General features: G+C 40.4%; 1 protein-coding gene across 1 annotated transcript; it reads right to left on the bottom strand.

Annotated features, from left to right (window-relative positions):
* Window positions 1-5,880: 5,880 nt before the first annotated feature.
* MSANTD4 (Myb/SANT DNA binding domain containing 4 with coiled-coils) lies at window positions 5,881-13,732 on the bottom strand. Its single transcript, XM_005417711.3, has 3 exons — window positions 13,498-13,732; window positions 9,555-10,183; window positions 5,881-7,857 (listed from the first exon to the last, which is right to left on the bottom strand). The coding sequence occupies exons 2-3, from the start codon at window positions 10,014-10,016 to the stop codon at window positions 7,282-7,284; spliced, it is 1,038 nt and encodes a 345-aa protein (XP_005417768.1). The 5' UTR covers window positions 10,017-10,183; window positions 13,498-13,732; the 3' UTR covers window positions 5,881-7,281.
* Window positions 13,733-13,869: the final 137 nt, after the last annotated feature.

The following is a 13,869-nucleotide window of genomic DNA, read 5'->3' as shown; positions in this document are numbered from 1 at the left end:
TTCACCTCCTGAGTTCTCAGGTCTACTCCAGAAATCTTGAGGCTCATTCCCCAAGGAGGGATCACCAAGCAGACCTCAGTTGTGCAAGAGCTCAAAGCACTAGTGTTGCTCTGGCTCAGCATATCTGAACCCAGGCATGGTAAAATTAGTAATTAATCCCTTCACCTTTGCATATTCAATTCCCTCAGTTTTTCTGCTGTGTTTTTACTTTCTTAATTGCTATTTTGATGCAATAGTCTTCTTTTGTCATTACAGCTGGCCTTGCCATGTCGGTTTTGCTCATCCGCCATGTAAAGGACACTGGAAGGAGCTCCTCTAATGGAAAATCCAAAGCAATGCTGTATTGTTTCTTCTTGCGAAAAGGGAGGAGGCAGTGGAAGGCAGCCCTTGCCCACCCAGAATGCTCTGTCTGATATCTCCTTTCCTGACCTCTTTGTCTCTCTACTTGTTGAGTATCACAGTTAATTCCTTTCAGCTGTTTTAACATCCACTGTCAGAGCAGAGTGTGTACCACCTGCTTCACCAGTCTAGCCCTCCTGCTGCCCTCTCTCCTTTGAACTACCTCTAACTGAATTCTGAACCTCAGAACTTTCCCAAAGTTTTGGATACAAAATGACCTTGACATAATTTGAGACAAAGCCACCTTGCCTTGCTTTGGTGAGATGACAAAATCCCCACTGGGGGGCCAGACCTTGGCTTTCTGAGGGGTTTTTAAGTTTGCTATTGCTCGCTAGTGGGATCTCGCTGGTATTCCTTGGGAGAAGGATTATATACAAAAAGAATGGCAGATAGGATGTAAGAAGGAAAAGTCTTGAGATGCAGCCCCAAGCAAAAGTCAAAGAACAATGAAGACCAGAGAATTTTATAACATAAATAGGAAAAATTTGTATTTATGTTCAAAACTAGGAATAGGTTGTGACCTCCTATCTATAAAGATATGCAAGAACAAGAGTTTTGCTTTATTTAACCAAAGCAATAGTCTGTCTGGACAGAAATTCTGTCTGTGTCTCCTAGCATGTCCTCTTCAGGAAAGTGTAAACATGCCCAACTAGGATCAGGCTTTCCTCTGCTGTAACCTCAGGGCACTAGGATGTCATTTGTCCCTAAAGGCCACAGCTCTCTCCACCTTTATTCCATTGGCATGGCTGTCCTGGCTGTCCCTGCAACCCATGCTACACTCTTGTACCCCATACTTGCAACCCTTTCCTTGTTAGGAAAAGGCACTCCCTATATCCTATGACTGTCTGAACATTGCCAGCACTTCAGAAAATTGTTTGACTCACAAACACCTCTATGACAGAGGAAAAAAAAACTTTTGGAAATCTTTTTTTCACAGGCCTAGCACTGAGCAATAATAGTAGTAAGATGATGAGCTCATTTCACATAACCCTTAGAATAGTTATAAGAAGTAGGCAATGATTTTCTCCAGTACATTAAACAGGTGACTAGAAGATTGGCAATCCATTAACAGAATAACACACAATAGCTTTCTGTGGAAGAACATTTAATTTTTATCTTTCCTGGTTTGCAAACCAAAACTTTATAAAATGCTTTTCAAGCTTCAGTTTTCTCTTTTAAGTTCTCATTTCTGTAATCTCTACAGTGAGATAAATATTGGTCTGCAAAGAAGTATTCAAGTAGCTAAATTGACAGAGGAGCAAAATTAAAAATTTGCTTCTTCCTTTAACTCTTATACACTCTGTGATGGGGCTATCCATCACAAGTGAGCTATCTTAGGATTGATCACAAGTCTGGCACAATGTAATTACTGAACCAAAAGCATTGTATTATATAGCATGAAATGAAATAGCAACTTTGCCTTCCACATTATGAACCTGTTGACTAATGATGGAGTGCTGCAATTAGAAAGTATGGAAGTAGCAAGACAAGGTATTTCACAGTCTACTAATGTATAGAATAAAACTACTGATAGAGTGAAGCAGGGAAATTAAAACCAATAAAACTGGAACAGAAAGTAACAATGGCATTCTTAATAATCTGTAAAAAGAGAGGATGGAAGTGTCCTCTAAAGCAGGTCAAGTTTACAAGGATTATGCGCAGTGTCTGAAAAGGGCTTCTTCTGGTCTTCTGTCAGGTGACCTATTTTTTTTCCTAGTACGTTTTGTGATGGCTGAGAACTCTTGAATTCATTGGCATCATGTGACCTACCATCAGGAGATTTTGCTTTAAGAGACTAGAGAGAAAAACCCAATGAGGTGTGGACAAGAGCTCCCATTGTTCAGAGCTCCCTCCCCAACTCCCATTTGATGCTGCCTGAGTGGCAAAAGGCTGATCACTGTGTCACTGCTAGATCACCTGGGGACACCAAGTCAGGAGCACAAGTGGCACAGCTAGTGCTCTGGAAATCATGGGTTTGGTACAAATTGGCAACAAAAACCAACCAACCAACCAAAAAAAAAAAAAAAAAAAAAAGGAAACAAGGAAACAAGTTGCCCCAAGCCCATACTAAAGGTGTTCTTCACTCGTTGTATTTGCTTGAAGCGTGCATCCTCAAATAAGCGGATTATCTGGAAACAAAAAAACAGGTGGGAATTTTTTAAAAAATGCAATCATTTTTCTTTTCTTCCCTTTTTTCTTCTTTTTTTTTAACTTGGATTAAAATCTTTCCATAGTCCTAAACCAACTACAAACATTTGGAGCCCCTGATGCAAACCAAACCCATTATCCTACAGAATAATCCAGCTTACTTAAATTTCATCTTAATGCTAGCTGCAAACTTCAACAGTGTCTGAGTGATGCAGGTATTCAGACTTATAGTGATACACAGAAAAGAAAATGAAAAAGAGAAAGAAAAGAGAAAAAATTAAAATTAAAAGGAAAAAGATAAAAGAAAAGAGAAAAAAGGTGAATACTATTGCATGTGGTGAGATTTTCTGACACAGTCTGGCTTAAATTCACTAATAATTTCAGCAACCAGAGAGAAAAATTAGTCTTTCCTCCTCCCTTTTCTCCCACCTATCACTTCTGTCAAGGCTCCTGACTGACAGAGAGTAGGATTTTTGAGGATATTTTTGTGTTTGTAAAATATCAGCCCTAGGTCTGACTCCATCTCCTTGGAGCACCCTGTGCCTTTCTGCAGGGAGCTTTTGGGGGCAAATGAGCCAGAGAGGATACTCATCACTGATGCTCTTTTGTGGTAACTGCATGAACAGTTCTGTGAAAAGGTGAAAAAATTTAAATGATGGGCTTCTGTTCCCACTTGCAAGGGGGCTTTTAGAAACTCCTCCTCGCCTGGCTGACAATTCCCTGGCTAGTAAAAATACCTTGAGGTGATAAGGATACAAATGCTTATGAAATCCTAACCATCTCTTGTTTATCTTAATAAACTAATATTTTATACCTTGTGTAGGTTGCTTGCAGCACCTCTCTATGCACAATGAAAGTTGCTCAAAATGTTCTAGAAATAACATAAGACCACTGACTCAAGGAAAGGAAGTTGTCTTTGAATCCTAGTGTGCTTTGTCAGCTGTGTCCCACTGGGACACTGTTCATCCTGGGCTGTTCTTGGGGACTGCATTTACAACCTTTACCCCATGATCAATGTTGGTAGAACAGTGAGTTCATGTGGATGTCCTAACCTGGGTGATATTTACAGGGTCAAAACCCTGACCTTAGGCTTCACCATCAGGATCACAGGTTGGTAAATCAAGCAATTAAAGTTTAAGGGATTGCAGATTAGTATTTAAATACATTTTAATTCAAATCATCACAAAATGACTGCATTTTCATTATGAAAAAAGCAAGCTATAAAATAGACGTATTAAACTCTGTAATTTTCTCTAAATTTTATATTGAAACTGTATTTTCTATGATTTATCTCAATACTTAATTTCATCATTCAGTATTTTCCAAGACGTTTTCTATAACCAAAAGATGCATCATTTCCCTAGAAAGCTGACCAGTTGTTAGGAAAAGTAATTGCTTACATACAGCTCTATTAACATTTGGAAAAGTGTTCAAATTTCTGAAACAATTAAGAATTCAGAGATGGTTCAGATTTATCTACCCATTTTTCCCTAAAACCTTTCATGATCTTGGGGTACAATTCTGAAGATATTAAATGTAAAATACAAATCATTATCCTAATGGATAAATGGAGTAATTAATGAAGACAGAGGTGCTCGGATCAAGCAGCAGCTCAACTACCTGTCAAAACAGGAGCCAGAATCCACATCGGCTCCTCCCTGGCAAGACACGTCTTCCAGGTGAGATTGTAGGAATCTTCTCTCTCTCCTGGTTTGGTCCTTCTGGTCATTACCTCTTGCAGAGCTGGCAATGTTGCCCCTCGTTCCTACTCTGACCCTGCTTGGCAGTCAGAGTAGTTATCTAGAAAGTTTGTCACCTCAGGGCACACAATCATAAAATCCATGTTATCCCACTATCTTGGTCAATGTTCTATGCACTAGACACCTGACCAATTCCGTGAATTCTGCCTCTTTCATGCTTTAAAAGGAAAAGATTTTCTCCAAATCACAGAAAGTTATTTTTAATAACAATTTGCATGACGCATACCAGGGAGCTGCCAATTTGTCCCTTTGTTTTGGTATATTGGATTTGTGCAGCAATGTCTTGGTAAGGGGAGGGGCTACAGGGGTCATTTCTGACAGAAGCTGACAGAAGTTGTCCACATGTCCAACAGAGCCAATCACTGGGGGCTCCAAGATGGACCTGCCCCTGGCCATGGCCAAGTCCATCAGTGATGGTGCTAGTGACACTGGGATAATGTACTTAACAAGGGGAAAATGCACAGAAGCAAATGCAGCCAGAGAAGAATGACAACATCCAAGCAAAAAAGCCCCAGAGACCAAGGTCAGTTCACAAGGAGGGGCAGGAGGTGCCCCAGGTGCTGGAGCTGAGGTTCCTCTGCAGCCCATGGTGCAGACCACAGCAAGGCAGCTGTGCCCCTGCAGCCCATGGGGGAACAGAGATCCACCTGCAGCCCGTGGAGGAGCCCACACTGGAGCACATGGAAACACCTGAAGGAGCAGGCTCCCGGCAGGACCTGTGGAGAGAAGAGCTCACACTGGAGCAAGTTTGCTAGCAGGACTTGAGATTCCACAGGGCACTCACATTGGAACAGCCTGTCCCTCAAGGACTGCACCCTGTAGGAACAACACCAGAGCACTTCAGAAAGAACTGCTGCCTGTGGGAAGAACTCCTGTTACAAAAATCCATGGAGGACTGTCTCCCATGTGAAGAACCCTACGCCGGAGCAGGGGAAGAGTGTGAGGACTCCGCCCCTTGAGGAAGGAAGGGAGGAGACAGCACGTGCTTAAGTGACTGTAGTCCCCAAGCCCCATCCTCCTGCACCCTTCAGGAGTGCAGGGAGAGGTAGAGAAAATCAAGAGTGAAATTAAGGCTGGGAAGATGGGAATGCTGTGGGAAAGGTGGTTAAAGATTTGGTTTTATTTCTCATTACTCTTAACTGATTGATAGCAAACTAATTTCCCCAAGTCAAGCCAGTTTTGCCCATGACTGTAATTGCTGAGTGATCTCTCCCTGCTCTTATGTCCACCCATGAACCTTTTGTTATATTGTCTCTCCCCTGTCTAGCTGAAGAGTGATGGAGCAATACTGGTGCGCACCGGGCATCCCATTGAGGTCAGGCCACCACATTTAGGAAGAAAAAACTCAGGGAAACTTTCCCCAGGGCATTTTTACCCAAGTGGTTGGTATCTCCCTTTTTCCTTTCTCAAGTAAGTCCCAGGTGATTTAAGTCGAGCTCTGAGGTGCCTCATCTTTCTGACTGACTACACAGGGAATACAGGCACCAGCAACTCTGGGGTGCTGCAGTGTTCAGTATCCAGGTTTCTCTTCAGATGTAGCCTAGTTTCTCTGTGAAGAAAGCCTCAAGAGCCATTTTGTAGTGTAGTAGTCAAATTTATTTCCACTGTAGAATCACACTTGTTTCAGTAATAAAAAAATAATCTTTGCAGAATAAAAGTAAACCTGTAGTGGTATAAATATTATTTACTTCCACACAAATTCACCTAAGTCACTCAACATATGTTTAGACTTAGTATTCCCACAGTTCTACATTTCCAATGGAGTTAACAAGACACTCACTTGCAGAAAGATGAGAAAGTGAAGTCTGGCTCAGTTGGGATTTAAACATATATGAAATAATAGAAAGCTTCCTTCCTTGGCTTTTTTTTTTTTGTTGTTGTTGTTATATGACTACATTGCCTATGAAAAATACTAACAGCCTTCAGCACTGACCATTTCTATTTGTCTAATTAAAACACATTACATAGAGAGCAACAGAAGCCTCTTCTGGCTGCCCTGCAGACGTAACTTTGGCACTGGTCAGGCAGAACCAGCAATGAGTGCAGAAGTGTTCAAGCTCAGAGGTTCTTAGGCTGCGCTCAGTCTCCATTTCTGAGATTCCTATCACCAGCTACTGCCTTCCCAGAACAAACAAGGTCTAGCAATTTCCTTCAGGGGATCATCACAGACTCATTAGACAGCATGCCTGATCAATCAGTAAATCCATGTGCTATCCTAACACAGGTGCTTTACTCCATACAGCATTACTAATGGTGAGGTGAAACCAACAGGCCAGATCATAGTATGTATAGCTGATGTGTAACTTTGCCCAATATGAATATGTCACCCAAAAAAAAACCACCATAAAAACTCAAACCAATCTTCTGCACTCCCATTCACTTCAAGCAGTACAACAGTACTGCTTGAAGTGGAACAACAGTAACCACAACTGCAACGAATTTAACTTGCACTTTAACTTCTAGATAACTCTTCAACTGTTTTTCCCAATTATGGGGGTAGAAAAAAAAGGGGGGGAGGGAATAAAATTTAATGAATCGCTCTCATAATGACTCTGTATTCCTGTGTTCTGCTGAAATTACACTTCTTTACCATATAGGCTATTGCCAGCACCATGTCCTCACAGCAAGCTGATTTATTCTGATCCTTCCTTCCTGTTAGTATGGTGACAAAAAGTACAAGGTTCAGCCTGGACTCTTCTCAAGGCCCCTGTGAGAGGAGGACACCGAACTAATACAGCACAATACTGAAGACAAGAGAACATAACACTGAAGTTCTGATACACTGAAAAGCAATTTCACACATAAGATCATTTATGTAGGCACACTGACATATTAAGCACCATTTTTTTTTCAATTTAACATCAACATTCAACTCTGAACAGAAGAATGTTAAGCCTCTAGGACACTTTCAGGAAAGAACTACTTCTAATTTAGAAACATCAAAACACTAACGTTGACACCGTAGCTGAGATGTTCACTGCAAATGACCCTCTCTCTGAATTCGAAGGCGCTCCTTCTCCACTTGCAAGCGCTCCTTCTCAATCTGCAGCTTCTCTGACTCAAACTTTAGGAACTGCAGCCTCTCTTTCTCTAACTGCAAACGTTCTTTTTCAAGTTTTAACTTTTCAGTTTCTAGATCCAGAGGCTGCATGACGGGCTTTTCGGTTTGGGTGAGCTCATTTTCCAGGGCAGGTTTTTCAGCATGCAGAGTCTCTAGCCTGAGTTTCTCCCACTCTATCTGAAGTCGCTCCTTCTCAATCTGCAGGCGCTCACGCTCCAAGTCAACATGGCGTAACCGCTCCTTCTCAATCTGCAGGCGCTCCTTCTCCACTTGCAACCTTTCGGCTTCGATGTCCAGTCGCTGCTTCTCCAGCTCCACCTTTTGCTTCTCCAGATTTATAAGCAAGTGAGAATCTTCATAGGCTAGCCTAGCTTGAGCAGAGCTCAGATTTCCAAACTCTTCAATGTGGGGGAAGTCTGGTAGGTCATTTTCCTTTTTTGAATCTGGTAGAACTGATGACAATATTTCTTCTTCTTCCTCAATAGGAAACTGCAGAGAGGAATGCGACAGACAAGAATTACATTCCAGTCTTTATGCCAGAAAAAATTTGTTACGTACAACTTGATTGAAAAGAACATACTGCATTTTTTTTCATCATCTTTAAAGCAATTTAGAAGTGTTTAACTTATATGTTGAAAAATAACCATGCCACATCAGAAGATTTTTTTATCATTACAGGAAGAGAAACAGGATTTACTTCAAGTTAATATCTGGTAATGAAAAATGGAAAATCTTGTCAGTGAACATACAAAAACATCCAGAAAATACAGCAGAGTAGTTACTACAGATAATTCAGAACAACTGATAAAAAACTGGATCTAGAAGACCATATGTTGTTCTTACCTTTCATAGAGCTGGGTGACATTTATGTAAGCCACCAGGCATTTGTTATGACTAATTATTTATCAGAGCAGATGGATCCATAGGCTGTGTGTTATGTAAGCTAGCCTAACCTTCAATAACTTGGGACTATTCCATTCCTAAAAAACATTTTACACTGACATTTTTCACATGCTCCTAACTCTTCCAACTCTATTAAGTGGGTCAACAAGCAAGTCTTGTTTAACCATTCTGTATTATCACATTTGCTATAAAGCTATTTGTGGCACATGATGAGGTGGTGAGGACCGCTCAAACTGTAACATTTTGTGTAGTACCACAGCCCTTACAAATTCATAGTACAAAAGAGATAAATTCTCTCCCAATATATATGCTGCACAAGAAAGGCAAACTGAGGAAGGCAAGTTTTTTTCAGAAAAATTTTAGGACTAGGAGAGCCACTGCCAGTCCTCTAGCATTAGAGAAGACATACACTGTTCCTTCAGCACTGACAGCAGTTCTCATTACCATCTAACAGCTTACACTGGTTTTCTCCCAGCACACATATCAATGGAGTTAAGACAGGATTTGCTTCCCCATTCCTCTCACTCAAGAAAACCAACTCAACAAAAAATCTCCCCCCAAAAAACCCAAAGCAATAAAATACCCCAAAAAAATTGTTTGAGTACCCCTTTTGGAAAAGACAACTATGTGTTTAAAGAGGAACAGCAAAACTATCCCAACATTTGACTGTACTCCAGCTGGTTGCCTATCCCAAGACGGTCACAGTACTACTAGGAGTATCAACTTGTCTATAGAATCTACTACTGCTTGCCAAATTCACACTAAAATTCTGACAGCGGAAAGGCTGACTAATTCAAGTAATGTTTTTATCTCCTGTAGGTTCATTTCAAGAAATACAAGCAGTATCATACTTCTTTCTGTATTCTATTTCTTTCTGTATGTGCACGAAACATTTACTTTCATTTGTTAAAGATGAGCACTTCTCTGTTCATCCATCGAGGCACTCTGAATACTAAAATGACCAGTTTCTTTCAACAGCATATTTTCCTTGCATTGACTCAACTAATTCTTATCTGTGACACACACAAATGGAAAATATACGTGCGAAGACATACTCAAAGTTTAGGGATTTCAAATCAGTAATCAACATCCAAGACCTTACAGACAATTCCAAGTTGCTAGATTTGAATACCATGTCTCCAAATTATATTTATTTCTACAGTTTAATTCACACGTTCAGTAAAAAACAGAAACAGATGCCATGAAGAAACACAGTAAAAAGCCTTATGCTGAAATAAAGCAAAGGCCATATTGCATATAGCTCATGTATATCAGTCACTCACTTCAAAATTCTGCGTGTCTTCCTCTTCCTCTTCTACTTTGATTTCTGTTAAAGATCCTCCGGCTTCTCTGAAGTCAGTGATATTTTGCCACTCAAAACTAGATTCAATTGCAAATCCCATTTTCTCATCCATGTCTTCATTGAGAGAGTCATCTAAATTGGATGAAGGAAGGTGAAACCCAGCACCTACTACTTTGATGTTTGCATTCAGACGTTTTCTCTTCATGAGTGCTCTCCAGTCAAGGTATCGCCTTTTCACTTCTGTCCCTGTTCTCTGCTCTCCTTCACCTACAGCATTGACACACTCTGCTATTTCCTCCCAAGCCTTCCGTTTCATCTCATTAATTGTTGTATTAAGTTGCTTCGAAAAGAGTACTTCCCTCCTTTTTCTGATTTCCTTAAGGAGAGTTTGAGTTTCCTGAACACTAAAATTGCTTTTTCTTTTTCTTTTTAACTGTTTCATTTTTTCCAGGCTTAACCTAATAATTTCACCACAGCAGACCACAGAGATGATCTGACACTAATCAGCTGCTAATACAAATAAATTTAAAAGAAAATGAAAGCAGAGCTCAGTTCTCATGAAGTAAATTTTCTCTTCACTTTGTTGTATTTTTCTATTTGTCAGGCTTCCTAAGAGAAAAAGAGCAAACAAGATAAATCTCCAAGGTATACACCATATATTTTCATTTAACAACTTGACTCCTAAGTCATCATTTAAGGAATGCATATTTTGAACTAACTGTTTATTTGATAAAGGAAAACCACTTTGTTAAACTTTCAATACAAAGTAGTCATAGATGCTTCCTCTAATCTCCTATAAATCGTAAAACCATGGATATATTAATATATCCATGTCACAAACTGTTAAGGTTGATTTGGTATTTCCATTACAAAACTACAGATATTTTCCTTCAGCTCTTAAGAGTTTTGTCAGTCGGGATTTCCTGAAGACTGAAATTTGACACACGCATTTCAGTTTGAACGCTCAACTACTTACAAAAGAAGCTGAAATTGTTATATCATTACTTCAAAAACATGAAATGTTTAGGGGACTGAAATTTCTGAGACACATTTTAAATAAACTATTTTCATTTTTAAAAAAGTAAATTAATATGAAAAGTTGACATTTTTGAGGCTCTTCTAACTTAACATAATCTTAAATAAAAGAACTGGAGCAGTCCTGTTGAATGTCACAAAATAACTACTAGCTAAAACAAATGTCATTCATTAGAGACATTTTAACAGGAAATAGCTTTAAGTCACTATATGCCCATGGTAAAACCCTCCTGCATCCTTCTCACACTGCTGACCATCTCCTGTCAGATGCCATGGCAGCTTTATAGTTCAGCCAGTGCTCTACCCTCAGCACCAGCTGGTCCTGTGCCTGATGCTGAGGAGAACACAAACCCCCCTAATTCACCTGACAGACTGTGTTGCAACTCTGCAGAGAAGTGGAGAGTGAGGAGACTATTAACACAGTAATAAATATTATTACTGCATTATTAACAGATTATATTACCAAAAAAAACAAAAAAACAACAAAACAACCCACCAAATCCTGGAAGAAAAGACTACGAATCAAAAATGGCTCTTGCTCACAGACTGCTTGGCAATAGGTTCAATTTAGGATTTTGAACAGACTTTTGTACCATGTTACCTACCACTGCAGGTAGGTTTAAAAGGCTTTAAGTCCAGTTGGCCATGGACTCACTATACACTACAGGCAGCTTCAAACTGCTGCTTGTTCACTGTTCATGCAGTAGAGAAACTGGTCCACCTGAAGGGAAATGGCTTCTAGATTATAGATTCAATTGTTACTAACTAAAAGACTTAATTCTTAAATAACTCCCTCCCACCTATACAAGATTCTTAATTACTAAGTATTTTTCCTCCTATTGTTCTCCCTAAACTTGATTAAAGCACACATGTCAGCACACTGCACTCCAACTCCCCACCTGGGGAATAAGGTCTAGTAGTTTAGACATTGTTCTTCAACTCTGATATAATATTGACTGTAAATAAGTGGCTCACTTGCAGTTTTCCACATCCGTGTTTTCTTTCATAGCCAACACAGAAAAACAAACAAAAAATAAACTGGGCTTCCACATTTTCATTATCTTCCAAATACAATTCTACATCAACATGGAAAATGCTGACAAGTAAGCTTTCTCCTTAGCTCTAGAGAGAGCTGAGAGTTAAAACATGCAAATGTTTTAAATGACCCTGTGGGCCAGCCCACTGCTCCTTGCATCACTGCCCTGCATCACCTGACTTATCTCCCCAGCCATGCTTTGTTAAATGTCTATTCTGTTTCGGATTTTATGCCATAAGCTAAGGACATGACCTTTAAGAACTACAATACTAACTTGGAAACTACTGGCATCCAATTCCTTTACTAGGTGAAGTTTTCTTTTAGACTTTTAAATAAACTTTTGCTATTTAAATAAACTTTTGCTAGAACACATCTGATACAAGCCCCTGACTTTCCCAGTGAAACATCAGCAAAACATATATATTTTAAAACTCATGACTATCAACCTCCAACTGGTAAGGACATCCTGCCTTTTTAACTCTTTCCTTTCTGAAAGCACATTGCTTTGTTAAGGACAATTCCTTTCTAATTGATATAAATGGAGTTAGTGAATTGTCTTAACAGTATATTTACTCCCAAAGATGGCTTTGTGTATCTGATATATTAACTAAAAGCATTATTATCTAACAAAAGCTGAGGTTTGAGATATTCAGTTCTTAGCCATTGCCAGATGGTCTCCAGGATATTTCTCTTTAATGAGGAAAAATGAGCTGTTACATACTCAAAGTACCTAAGAGATGGGAATGTAAATAAACTAGGATTTGTACACCTTCTAGATAGCTACAGGAAAAAGAAAACACTAATATTCCAAACCTCAGCAGCTGGGAGAGCATTAATGCTCATCCTAGTAGCTGGGACAACACTGTGTTTTGGACTAGTGTGCCAATAATGCTGGCAACACACCAATGTGTTGGTTGTGGTTAAGCAGTGCTTACTTTAAACCAAGGACTTTTCAGTTTCCCATGCTCTGCCACTGAGGAGGCGCACAAGTAGCTGGGGAGAACTTCAATGAAAAATGTATAATTTGACGGTTTGGATAGAAACATGAAGTGCTGGCTAAAAAATCCCAATTCTGATAACATCATAAAGACTTCAAGGTCTTCCAGAAAAGATGGCAACATGGAGCTTTGACTTTGGGCCTGTCAGGCCAAAAGCAACCTGTGATCAAGAAGGCTCTCATCACTGCACCAAAGAAATACAAACTCTTGGGGTTGAAAAGAAACAAGTACTGTAAAACTAAGCTGGAAACTCCATAAATAGACAGAATATACATACACTGAGTACCTTTGGTATAGTTAAAGACAGAAGCACCCTCATCCTGCCTCTATCTTTTCTGTCTCTTTTGTTCACACTTTGTTGTCTGACCACATGTTGGACCAACAAAAAAATCCCACAAAAATAGCAAATTCACCAAACGAACAATGAGGCAAACAAAAAGATCCATGCATTCACCAGGAGTGGAAGACTGCTGCTAGCATCAAACTTGAATTTTACAGAAATCACTACTTTTTACAAAAGATGGTGTATTGATTAAAAAAAAAAAAAAAAACAACAACAAAAAAACTTTTAGGGCCTATGCTTGAAGAAAAAAAAAAACATTCAAATTACAAGGACCTACTATCTCTAAGTTTTCTTAAACAAAATTAGGGTCTTGAGTATCTTCTGCCTAAGACTATCTAGAAAACTTTTCTGTGATTCCTAAGAGATTGCTACACTGGCTTGGAACAACTTATGCTTTTGTACAAAGGTTTTTACTACAGGAGGATCTGGGCGCTGCACACCACATCAGTCCTGCAAGAAGCCCGCGGTTTACACAAATGAAAAAGCAGGCACAGAAGGGAACCAACAGCACCTAAAAGGATAATTCAACGAAGCAGGGAGAAAGCGCGGAAGATGGGAAGCAGCTGAGAATTCAGCTAACTGAAGGCACAGACTTATCAGGCCGGAGCTCCCCCTCCCTGGGACGAGCCACGGCCACGCAGGGGAACAGGAGGCCTGGTCCCTGCGCGGGAAGCGCCCCGGGAGGCGTCAGGGCGGGCTCGGCCGCGGCTCCGGGCTCGGCGCGGTCCCACCCGGAGCGCTGCAGGGAAAGCAGGGCGGCAACAAAGGGAGGCGAGGGCACGGCGGAGCAGCACAGCCCGAGGCCCGCGGAGCAGATGGACCCGTGGGCCCTGCCGCAAGCCAGGGCCTCTCCGGCCGGCGGGGCTCTGCGCCGCTCCCGGGG

The sequence above is a fragment of the Geospiza fortis genome, unplaced genomic scaffold, assembly GCF_000277835.1.
Source record: "Geospiza fortis unplaced genomic scaffold, GeoFor_1.0 scaffold16, whole genome shotgun sequence".
NCBI lineage: Eukaryota > Metazoa > Chordata > Aves > Passeriformes > Thraupidae > Geospiza > Geospiza fortis.
The sequence above is the reverse complement of the archived record's forward strand: the minus strand, read 5'-3'. Positions and strand labels throughout refer to the sequence as shown.